Below are 12,864 nucleotides of genomic sequence, written 5' to 3'. Positions count from 1 at the left end.
CTACAGTGGTTTTTACGGATGATCCGTTATAACTACTGAACCATGCATCCGATTGACTTACAACTTGGTATCCATGTAGAAAATACATGTACTTAATTAATAAGCTAATATTTATATGAGTGTTGGACTCCGTACACCAGTTGTGGGGGCGTTAATGATGAGAATCTTTGTGGGGGTGAGAAATAATAATGTTAAATACCCAGCCAAGCGGATGGATACAGTTAGTATTTTATAAAAGCGAACATTAATAATATTTGTATTACTTGAAATGATCAAGTAGAAAGTAAAATATGTATAGCTGTTTACATTTAATTCACGAAGTTACAATCCTAAAAATTCTAGTTGAAAGTAAATTATGCATAAGAAAGATTGATGAGTCAACTACGTATTTAATTACCAATACCGATTATTACAGTACTGATCATACACCATAATAATATCAGCGTCATTATTTGTTTACCTAGTCTTGTCATTGCCACGCCATAACTATCTCTTCTTCGAAGCTCAAGTTTAAAAAGTATCTTAATTATTAGGCAGCGGTCATCTGTGCCCATGGCTTGAATGACGTTCGCTAGGAAAGATACCCACTTTTCATTGGGTGGACTTTAAATTCGCCTGCCTTTGTTGGCAATGAAAATACAAAAAAAAAAATTACACGGGTACTAAGTTAAGAGTTTTACTTGCTAAATGTCAAATATTTGAATAGTGTTGTGCTCTCATTAAAACCATTCATTTATCTAATAAGGCGTGCTTTGTATGAATGGAAGGACGTAAGTGGTTTATTGGTCATTATAGGGCGCTGCCCTTCACGACCGTTAGTGAAAAAGGTCAATTAATTGAACAGTCATTCAATTCGGTTTGAAGATATCGTATAAAGATGAAACAGTTAACATGATTGGTACATAAGTGTACATAATCATTTCACCGTTGTCCACCTCACATTAACATTAATTTAAATGCTTCATGTTCATACAATAAGTTATACGAATGTATCATGATTGACAACCCTAATGTGTTATGTTTATGAAATTTTTACATCAATATTTTTATTATTATTTGGTCAGTATTAATTTCATATTTAATAATTTACGTCTAAGTGGTCGCACAGCAATACGATACCGACGTCAACAAGGAATACGTAATATTGGGGAACAGTATCTTGCTTAAATGTCAAGTTCCTTCCTTCGTGGCTGATTTTACTGAAGTTCTATCCTGGCATACGGACCATAACGAAGATTTTTTTCCCGGAGAAAACTACGGTTAATTCTGCATAAGTTTCCAGTCTTTTAACCTTACATCCTTCCTAACTCCAGAGTAAATGTTTTTCTTCAGTGGTCCAACAGCAATACGAGTCAGAAGTAAATAATGAATATGTTATTCGTGGAAACTCTGCGATATTGAAATGCTCAATTCCATCATTCGTGGCGGACTTCGTTACGGTTTTATCTTGGCATGACGACACCGGAAATACATTTACTATTGAAGAATCTAAGGAAGGCGAGGGTACCGGACACAAAACTACAAAGAACTTTTAACCCACACCTTTTCCCAAAATCCTCTCTCGTTATAAATTCACGGTTGTGCTTCCCTTTTGCAGTTGTTACACAATATTATGAATCTGAAGTAGTATCAGAATATGTCATACGAGGAAATGCTGCAGTACTCAAGTGTAACATACCGTCTTTTGTTAGTGATTTTGTTAAAGTCGAAGCTTGGATTGATACCGACGGTGGAGAATACCTACATACTGACAATATTGGTATTCAGTTACACAATATGTAGCTTAAAAATCCAAAAAAATCCTATCCCGCAATTACACTAAATGTTCAGTACTATATGTTGTCACGAAATCCTTTGCAGTCGTAAATCAGTTCTACGAAGCTGAAATTTTAAAAGAGTATGTTATTCGAGGAAATGCCGCCGTCCTAAAATGTTCTATTCCTTCTTTTGTGGCCGATTTTGTGAAGGTAGACGCTTGGTTAGACGAAGAAGGAACTGTTTTCACTCCCACTGAAAATCTCGGTACCTACACAATAAATTCAAACGTAACATATTTTCCATAGCTATCTATTCCTACTCCTAAGACCAATCGATCCCATATACATCCTTGTTATTATTCAACAGTCGTATCGCAGAATTACGTGACCGAAGCCGAAAATGAGTACGTGATTAGAGGCAACGCAGCTATTGTTCATTGCAAGATTCCATCATTTGTCAGTGACTTCGTCTATGTAGAATCTTGGTTAATGGACGATGGTGAAATACTTACAGAAAACAATACCAAGATAGCGAAGGGTATTCAGTGTATTGATAGAAAATAATGATATTACCGTAATCCCAATCCGAAAATCCTTTTACGTAGATAAAAAAATTGTTTTGTGATATTTGCGTAGTGGTATCACAGCCCTTTGAAGCCGAAGCCGATAACGAATATGTAATTAGAGGGAACTCTGCTATTATGAAATGCGAAGTGCCCAGTTACGTCTCTGACTTTGTTTATGTCGAGATGTGGATGGACAGCGAGGGTGGCACTTATCAGCCCGGTGGAGATGTTGGTAATTGGCATCTAAAGTACGTTACCTTGTCCTTAAACTCCTTTTTCCTCTGTCGTAGCGGTTCTTCAGACGTATGAAGCTAGAGTAAATGACGAATTTGTTCTCCGCGGCAATACTGCGATACTTAAATGCATCGTACCATCCTTCGTTGCTGACTTCGTCCATGTTGTGGCATGGACCATGGATAATGAAACTGTATCTTCAGAGGAAGATGAAATATCCAGGGCCGATAGTAGAGATCCTAGTTATAAAATGTTGCCGTCCATTATCCTCCCTTGTTCCTAAACACAAATAGATTTTTAAATAAGATGAACGATGTTGGTCCACAGTGGTACAACAGAATTATGAGCCACGTGTAACTGACGAAGACATTTTACGTGGAAATTCCGCGATTATCAAATGTATAATACCGTCGTTTGTTGCCGACTATATTCAAATACTCGAATGGGTACAGAGCGAAGAATCTATTTCTGTTCCGAATACAAATTCTTTCTCATTCAACAGCTCTGACGGAAATTACGGTAATCGCCATACACGCATACATGGCTGTAGTTGTTCCTATCCACAGTCCAAATCCTAATAGGGTCATCGAGCATTTTGTGTTTCTAAAAATACATCGTAACCGTTTCAGCTGTTAATCAATTCTATGAATCGCAAGTATACGACATATACGTGATCCGTGGTAATGCTGCTGTGTTTAAATGTCATATCCCGTCTTTCGTTTCTGACCACGTGCAAGTAGTTTCTTGGCATGATACTAAAGGAGGAGAGTACTTGCAAATTGATGAAAACGGTATATTTAGTAAAGCTGAGAAGTACTTTAAAAAATCCTAATTTTCCTCTCCACATTATTTCATTATGATGACAAACAATATAATAGTTAAGTAATAACTGAGTTAAACTATATTCAATGTTGTTTTAGTCGTATCACAAGCGTACACAATCCATTTAGTCGAAGAGAACGTATTACGAGGAAATGCTGTCATTGTAAAATGTCTCATTCCAAGTTTCGTCACAGAATATGTTTTCGTGGCTTCGTGGATAATTTCGGAAGATGATAATAAAATTGAAATTACAAATAACGAATCATTAAATAAAGAGGGTATTTTTTTTATATCGTCGATTATGTCGTCTAAATTTCCCAGTCCTTACCCTTTTGTCGCAATCGGAATCTAGCACGCATTTTATAAATTTACAGTAGTCACACAAGCCTACACGGTCAATCTTATGGAAGAAAGTGTTTTGCGTGGGAATGCTGTTGTTCTGAAATGTCATATTTCGACATTTGTAACAGAGTATGTTAGTGTGTCGTCTTGGATTGTGTCAGAAGAAGACAAGAACGATTTAGAAATCAAAGCAGAACCTAACGATATGGGTACTATTTCTGATAAATAACGAGCAAAATTAACACAGTATCCAGTTTCCCTTCCTTTCAGAAATGTAGCAATAAAATTAAAGATTTATGTTTAGTATTTTTTTTATTGTTGTATAAAAAATATTATTATACTTAAAAACGATATGTATTTCAGCCGTATCTCAGGCTTATACCGTAAACCTAATGGAAGAAAACGTGCTTCGCGGTAATTCGGCTGTACTAAAATGTCATATACCTAGTTTTGTCTCGGAATACGTGACTGTGACATCCTGGACTATATCGGAAAAAAACTATCCAGATATCGAGATAAGCTCGAACGGGTCGTCTAATTTAGGTATCCGATGGAAGGTTGTTACTCGTCCCACCAAAACCCATTCCTTAAACCTGCAAATTTGAGTGCTCTGAATCTGTTTCAGTGGTATCGCAGTCTTATACTGTCAACCTATGGGAAGAGAATGTTTTGCGGGGAAACGCTGCTATATTGAAATGTCAAATACCAAGCTTTGCCACCGAATATGTAACGGTTACTTCTTGGATTATCTCCCAGAATGATGTTGTAGAAACTGAAATTAATATAGAGTCTGAATTCACATTAGGTATTTTGAAAATAAAAACAAATATGACCTTTCCCTTTTACGTCCCTTCAATTTTGTTTCATACATTTTATAAATATCACAGTTTAGTATTATTGGCCTTTTATTATTATTTTCCAAGTAAAAACCGGGTATATTTGACAGTTCTTGGCCAATATTTCAGTAATATCTCAAGAATACGACGTCAAATTTTGGGAAGAATATGTTTTGCGGGGAAATGCCGCTATCCTGAAGTGTCAAGTTCCTAGTTTTGTATCTGAATATGTCTCAGTTTCTTCTTGGATTATTTCTGAAGATCAAAAAGAGCAAGAAATAAAAATTAATGAAACTCTAAATTTAGGTATAACAATGATAAAAATTAAAATGAATTGAGTCCTTTCCTTATAATCCTTTTGGCAACGGTTAAAGAATTTTTTTAGATCAGATTGTTTCTTCTTCAAGACTTGTATATGTATCTTAAAAATAACTATATATTTTATCAGATTGCGTTTCTTCATGAATACATATACAATTTACCTCCAAATATCACACGTTGAGCGATCATCCAGCAAATACTGTATTGTTTCAGTGGTGTCACAGTCATATGCTGTCAATTTAATGGAAGAATACGTCCTTAGAGGGAATAGTGCTATACTTAAATGTCATATTCCGAGCTTCGTTTCCGAGTATGTCTCAGTTATATCATGGATTGTCAGTGAAGGTGAAGAACAACTAGAACTTGATTCTAACGAAGCGCACGGTACGAACTATCTATAATTTTGGTCTTTCAGATTTGGCTTTTTTCAGCCTTATCTCTATTGTTTTAAGATTTCGGATTGCTCAAATTTTTTCTCATCAAATGGTTAGGTGACTATTAGGTGAATGCTCCTATGATGGGTTCCCGTGTTTCCATGGGCCTCACGGCCTACCTTAATCCTTTTTCCCACTTCCTTAGGCTAATGCATGCTATACGATTTATAAGTAAATAGCAACCTTATGTTGCATTTCATTAAAATTTTGGTCTATTGCTTTAATTTATTTGCTGAATATATTCAAGCGAGAAAGAACATATTCATAAACGATAATAACTATTTTCAGACGGAAAATATTTGGTACTCCCATCTGGAGAGTTACACATTCGTGATGTCGGACCTGAAGACGGATATAAATCTTACCAATGTCGGACAAAGCATAGACTGACTGGAGAAACTAGATTGTCAGCTACTAAGGGGCGACTTGTCATTACTGGTGAGTTTAATTTATCAAAAAAAAAAAACGAATTAAGTACGCCGTCAATTCATGTTAATGCAGTAAAAATGAATCACTTAATGAATAGGATACCCAAAAACGTATCGCTATTTAATTATATACAGCCAAGTATGCGATATAATATTTTTGATTATTAATAGCAAAGGAAAGGAACTTTTCGGAAGTCAAGTAAATGAAAAAAAAAACATTACACGTGCCTAAACATCCGCGCTTGAGATCCGCCCTACAATATCAGTGATTACACAAATCCTTCATTGTAGAAGTAATTCATGAATATGCATTAAATATTTATGTATTTCTTTACAAAAATTCGTCCATGCTTGCAGTATTTGAGCACCGGTATACAGTCATATAACTCGATACGAGTCTTATCCTTTAGGCTACAAGGACTTGACTTAGTGGACCGGCTTTCGAAGCATTGAGATCCCTGTACCAAGTCGTGTAGTCACGATTAGTATAGTCTTCAAGAGACAGAGATATCTCTGTTTTCTTCCTCCATACTGATCCATTTCCGCCGAGCGGGTGACAGAAGGAAAGGTTTCTCTCACCTTATTCCCGCGACGCTATAAAGCTGCTTAATATAAGTGGAGAAAGAAGCTATTAAATTATTCACTACAAATTTGTACCTACATATTAAAATAAGGATACCGCGGGCCTTCATATGGGTATTCTCTTCAAAAAAGTGTTGTGATTTTAAATGAAAACTATATGAATTGATTGCTACTTAACAATGATCTGAAAATTAGGTAAATTAATGAATCAATAGTTTGTGTAACTTCTTGAAATATGCACATCCGTATTACTTATTCACTTATCAAATGACAATTAACTCAAAACTCAAAAGAGAGCATTAAACTCAAAAGAAATGCATATTTTAAGAAATTAATCAAATCCTATTTAACATAGAGGAATTCGTTAATTTTAATTAATACAGAATAGCATTTTCTCTACTATATTTTCTATGAGCACGAATGAATTTAGTTGTAATTTAAAAATAAAGGGCGTTTCAGCTGCCGTTGAAATATAAATAGAAAAATATACCTTATAATATCAATAAAGAGAATATTCTGTATTAACTTTTCTATGTTTACGCTTACTTTATTTCTGAACAAAAATCTGTAATCATTTTACTATAAATATGTTTTTTAAAACTTACGCGACATATTAGAAATTCAAAATTTGTTACCAATCAATTATATAAATGAATCGATAAAGTGATTACAGAATTTTTTAACTTTGTGAATATCTGAGTACATTTTAAAATCACTTGCCTGAATGTTGGGATAGGGTACCCTGCAGAGCTTTGATTTATAGACAATGCCATGAAAATTTGGAGAAATATAGGGGCTATACAGGTTTCTTTTTCGCAATCTTATGGTCCTCAACTACGTTCGTAAATTCGCCTTCTCCCAACATGCGCAGAACCTGTGGGTCGGGTGCCTCCAAAGTTCCCTAATGCACAAACTACCAGTGGCTTCCAGTTTAGTGAATCTACTAACCTCGCCCTGCTATGCTCAGCTCAGGCCTTTCCCGCACCTATGTACCGGTAAGATTAATTTTATTAACGTCGTTTTGCGTCATTCCTCAGAGCCGATAGGGCGCGTTCCACCTAAATTGTCGACAACTCAAGTGGGTGCAATGTTTGTTACTACATCTGGCGCCCCATTTAATTTACAATGTCCTGCACAGGCATTCCCTGTCCCATTGTTCAGGTAACCATTACTTTTACTTATTGTTCAATCTTTGTAGAACCTGTTGGCCGTGTACCTCCTAAATTTGCATCAGTATTAACCGGGACTATGTTCGAAGTTAAGAAATTTAATTCATACGCATTGCAGTGTCCTGCACAGGCATTCCCCACCCCTTTGTTCAGGTAACTACACTAAATACGATTCCCACTACATAAAACATATTGTGATATCCCTTTAGAACCCGTTGGACGTGTTCCACCTAAATTCGCTTCAGTTGTGATGGGAACTATTATCGCAGTCAAGAAAAGCATAAGATTTGAATTGCAATGCCCAGCGCAAGCTTTCCCTATTCCAATTTTCAGGTAATATTTTTTATGTGTCGCTTAATTAAAATGGATCGAAAATATCAAACTGTAAGTGTGAAAAAGGCGCAGCATTATTTACGAGTTTCTTTTCTACAGAACCTATGGGAAAAGTATCGCCAAAATTTCCATCCTTAGAAAAAAGTAGACTTTTCAATTTTGATTCTCAACAAAGTTTGTCAGTTTTATGTCCTGCTCAGTCTTTTCCACCACCAATGTTTAGGTAAGATTCAACGGGTTTATAGATATAATTTCAATCATAAAGAAAAGTTTTGTTTCATAGAGCCATTGGGAAGAGTACCACCAAAATTTCCAACAGGGGACATAAGTAGAACTTTCGTAGAAAAAGTAAGAAATGGATTATGTCTACTTTGTACAGCTCAAGGGTTCCCTGCTCCTGCATTTAGGTACATTATTCCATTGCACTATCATTTCTTTATATGAAAATTTTCAAAAACAGAACCTATGGGCAAAGTTTCACCGAAGTTTCCTTCCATGGAAACAGGACGCAGCTTTACTTTTAACTCTGATTCTTGTGTCACAATGCTCTGTCCTGCACAAGCGTTCCCGTCACCAATGTTCAGGTACACTTATTTATAAATCTTCTCTTTAGAGCCTGTGGGACGTGTACCACCAAAATTTCCTTCAATGGATAGCTCGAGAAGTTTCAGCAGTATGATAAAAGCTGATTTAACGATACTGTGTCCTGCGCAAGCATTCCCGGTCCCACTATTCAGGTAAATTCCGGAGAAAAATCTAACGTCAGTTTTTATCTTTAGAGCCAGTCGGTCGTGTTTCGCCAAAATTTACGACAACTGATAAAAGTCGGGCATTTGATGCTGTGAGTGGTGAAAACGTAACCATTTTATGCCCCGCCCAAGCTTACCCCGCCCCAGCCTTCAGGTACATAGATCAATTGATAAATAGATTTTAACTCAAAAAATGTTTCATAGAACCCGTCGGTACAGCTGCACCGAAAGTTGCAACAAAAGTTATTGATATCACCGAAGTGTCGTTGAACAACACCGTAACTTTTTTATGCCCAGCTCAGGCATTCCCCGTTCCAATATTCAGGTAAATACAGATTATACGCTAGTCGCAATATAATTTCCAAACATTATAATATGTTTTCCATGATCTTCAGAGCCTGTGGGACGTGTCCCACCGAAGTTTCCAACAATGGATAATGTTAGAGGTTTTAATGCTATGATAAAAGATAGCCTAACGCTGATATGTCCTGCTCAAGCTTTTCCTGTACCTTTATTCAGGTAATTCTAATATAATTCAAAATGATTGACCTGTTCAAATTTTCCTTTTAGAACCAATAAATAGTGCTCCACCGAAAGTCCCAACAAAAACCATCGAATTTGTTCAATTTCACTTAAATAACAGTATAACGTTGCTTTGCTTGGCACAAGCATATCCAGTGCCAATATTTAGGTAAGTTCTGTCATATTTAAATAAATCGTAGGCATTTGTTTTAGAACCAGTCGGTCTGAAAGCCCCTACATTTTCTACTGATTTTAAATTGGCATGGTATGAAAAGCACGTTAAACAGGGTTTTGCGTTACTTTGCCCATCGCAGGGATTCCCCGCTCCTATATTCAGGTATCTAAGTTTCAATTGTTTTTAGAACCGATCGGCTCCAAAAGTCCTTCATTTCCAAGCGGTTCCAAGCTGGCGTCGTTTCAAATTGGTTTAGACGAGAATTTCGCTTTATTATGTTCGGCACAAGGCTTTCCTGTTCCTTTCTTTAGGTGAGATTAAAACGTTTAACATTATTTCCATGCCTTTCAGAGCCCGTCGGTTTTAAATCACCATCATTTTCTACTGATGATAAACTAGCATGGTTTGTGCGACGCGTAGGAGAAAATCTTGCATTATTTTGTCCAGCTCAAGGGCATCCTATTCCCACATTCAGGTACTTGAAATAAATTCGATAAAAAAATAAATGTGATTTTAGAACCGATTGGATCGAAGTCACCCGCTTTCTCTACTGATAACAAATTTTCATGGTATTTGAGAGGTGTTGGCCAAAGCTTAAGCATCATGTGTCCGGCTCAAGGTTTTCCAGTCCCTTTGTTCAGGTGATTAAATTAATGTTTTCCAATTATAGAACCTGTTGGCTCGAAATCCCCTACATTTTCGAACGATGTACAATTTTCTGGCATTATCCGTAAAACTTATCAGGACTTTGCTATGCTATGCCAAGCCCAAGCATTTCCTGTCCCTTTATTCAGGTAAGCGTATGTGGTAATAATACTATCTTCTCAAAACCGCAGAACCTATAGGCTCGAAAGCACCATCCTTTTCGATGGAATTTAAAAGTACGACTCTGACAAAATTTGTGAATCAAGGAGTGGTTCTCTTATGCCAAGCTCAAGCTCATCCAACACCACTTTTCAAGTGAGTTGATTATTGTCGAATATTTTTTTCGCTCAGAACCTATCACTGCGAGGGCGCCAGCCTTTCCCAATTCAGCCACGTACAATTACAATATTGAAGCTGCATCTGGTGGCTCAATGTTGTGTCAGGCCCAAGGGTACCCTGAGCCCGTATTCAGGTATGTTAATAAAAAAAACATCATTTTGTAGAAACGGTCGCAGCAAAGGCTCCATCTTTTTCTACTGATTCTAAAGGAAGTATATTTGTTAGAGATGTCGGACAAGGTTTTGCATTACTCTGTCAGGCGCAAGCATCCCCAGTTCCCATATTTCGGTAAGTCATAATAATACACGATTATTTTCTACAGAGCCAGTGGGTTCTAAGCCCCCAACATTCTCTACTGATTTTACGCTATCTGCAGTAAAGAGGTATAAGGGTCAGAATTTTGCTATGTTATGTCAAGCACAGGCGTTTCCCACTCCAATTTTCAGGCAAGTAACTATCTTTATATACAGATAAGGATTATCCGTACATTGGTTTCCACAGAACCGGTGGGCTCGAAGGCTCCTTCGTTTTCGTCTGACTCAGCTCTTTCGTCCATTAAAAGACAAGAGAATCAAAGTTTTGCTTTACTTTGTCAAGCACAAGCTTTTCCAGTCCCATTATTCAGGCAAGTTACGTTTTTATTACAACATATGTTTTAGAGCCCGCTGGCGCAAAATCACCGACATTCTCGACTGAATCGATAGGAAGTGTTTTCCGCAAACGTGCTGGGCAAGGATTTGCTCTTCTCTGTCAGGCTCAAAGCTATCCCGCTCCTATATTCAGGCAAGTTTATTTGTTTTACTACAGAACCTGTCGGCTACAAAGCTCCAACCTTCTCCACGGATGCACGTAGTTCCACTTTTATTCGAACAATCGGTCAACATTTTGGATTATTGTGTCAAGCACAAGCTTTTCCCGTTCCAATATTCAGGCAAGTTTTCTTTGTCAAGTAGTTATAAATGGCCCGTTTTTATTAACATTATTTATCTATTAAGGTCATTGAGTAGAGCGTTTTGTTTCGATTTAGAACCAATAGCAAGTGCTGCTCCAAGTATTACGGCAACACCAAAAGCTACCGTTACCTACCCTCAACAAATATCTTTGGCGCTGACATGCCCTGCACAAGGATATCCTGTACCTTTATCAAGGTGCGTTGATCAATACTAAGAACTAAAATGTGTTAAGGGTTATAGTTACGTCTATTATTAAATACAATCTTGTAAAGGCATTTTTCTTAACCTGACTTTTGACCTGACCGACCGTGCCAGTCCGATCGCTTAAGTTTCTTCTCGGAAAAATAGCCATATTTTCATTTGTGAGGAAAGTTTAGTTCTTGTAAGGAGGAAATCTGCCATTACAGAACCCACCAATAAGATTAGGCCCAGGAAAGCGTCTTCGAAAAATTTCGAAGGTTGGGAAGTTTTTGTTGTTCCTCAGCGAGACGTCGCGTACCTTACTTGCCAGGTTGCTGCTTATCCGGTGCCCAGTTTTAGGTGAGTTCAGAATGTAGTTTAAAGTTTAAATTACAGAACCATCTGGTAGAACTGGACCAAAAGTAACAGGAGACGGGCTCAACCGGCAAATAGGTCAACATGGCGAAAGTCTTGCTCTCCTATGTGACGCTCAAGCTTTTCCAGCTCCTTTGATGAGGTACGACTTCTCCCGTCGGCCGGCCGTTAGGTTCTCACGCATTCATTTTTCACGTAGACACACCATCATCATCCCAATCCAATGTACTGATATGCATTGTTATTGCAGTCTGTTGCGGCGGCCGCACCGCCCACATGTCACATGAAGGCGTGATGAAACGCGGCCGGCCGCGCTTCCGTATTACGGTCCACAGCCAAAGTAACGATTGAGCGGAGTTAGACACCTGTTGGTAAGTGTCAGGGTGTTCTTGCTTTATTTCAGACGCTTTAATCTTTACTTTGAGCTTCTCGTGAATCGGTCTGTACTTAGTACATACAATCACTTTGCCTCGTAAGAAACTTTACAATGGGTAACGTCAGGTAACTTAGAAATTGGTATTCAAAATATATTTAGCAAATTGCAAGCTTTTTGATTTGTTTTATGGTCGTTTTTTGGTGGCTTCCTTCAGTGTTATATTTTCGAAAATTCTTATTGGTTTTGTGTAGTCTTATCGTCGTTTTGTTGAAACTCATATCTTCTAGAGCAAACGGTCAACGCTCCTCAAAGACTATTAAAGTTAAACTTAAGTGACCGAAATGATTTACTTGAAATTCATTAATCGTATTCATGACAAATATAATTTGAACTCTCAATCGATTTGATTCGCCTTGATGAATACTGTTCTGAACGTTTTCTCTTTTGTTACAGATGGTACAAATTCATTGATGGCACAACACGCAAACAACCCGTCACACTTGACGATAGAGTGAAGCAAGTATCTGGAACTCTGATTATCAAAGAGGCAAAAGTTGAAGACTCTGGCAAATACTTGTGTGTCGTCAATAATTCCGTCGGAGGTGAGCAACGAAAAAGACTATTATTTCCAATTCGTTTCACGAGTCTTAACATTATCACTTTTATAATTGTTTTTAAATTAGTAGGTAGTATCCATTTTCACATTTCGATAAATAACCACTACAG

At 37.2% G+C, this 12,864-nt stretch overlaps 1 protein-coding gene across 50 annotated transcripts in view; it reads left to right on the top strand.

Annotated features, from left to right (window-relative positions):
• LOC101735614 (cell adhesion molecule Dscam2) overlaps positions 1–12,864 on the top strand; it is a 73,062-nt gene that overhangs the window by 20,118 nt on the left and 40,080 nt on the right. For 4 of the 50 annotated variants that reach the window (XM_062671481.1, XM_062671491.1, XM_062671470.1 and 1 more), the window contains exons 5-8: positions 1,598–1,759; positions 5,601–5,750; positions 8,604–8,727; positions 12,592–12,740. In XM_062671481.1, the coding sequence (XP_062527465.1) occupies positions 1,598–1,759; positions 5,601–5,750; positions 8,604–8,727; positions 12,592–12,740 (585 nt within the window). Of the gene's footprint in view, positions 1–1,332; positions 1,504–1,597; positions 1,760–1,860; positions 2,023–2,124; positions 2,296–2,393; positions 2,556–2,884; positions 3,077–3,186; positions 3,349–3,477; positions 3,658–3,753; positions 3,931–4,084; positions 4,265–4,346; positions 4,527–5,600; positions 5,751–7,193; positions 7,318–7,359; positions 7,484–7,520; positions 7,645–7,700; positions 7,825–8,437; positions 8,562–8,603; positions 8,728–8,777; positions 8,899–8,968; positions 9,093–9,143; positions 9,265–9,308; positions 9,433–9,457; positions 9,582–9,940; positions 10,065–10,106; positions 10,231–12,591; positions 12,741–12,864 lie in introns of all 50 variants that reach the window. The other 46 variants (XM_062671471.1, XM_062671487.1, XM_062671468.1 and 43 more) reach the window with 39 other exon arrangements.

Source organism: Bombyx mori, chromosome 12, assembly GCF_030269925.1.
Source record: "Bombyx mori chromosome 12, ASM3026992v2".
NCBI classification, from domain to species: Eukaryota; Metazoa; Arthropoda; class Insecta; order Lepidoptera; family Bombycidae; genus Bombyx; species Bombyx mori.
Note: the sequence above shows the minus strand (reverse complement) of the source record. Positions and strands in the feature narration are given on the sequence as shown.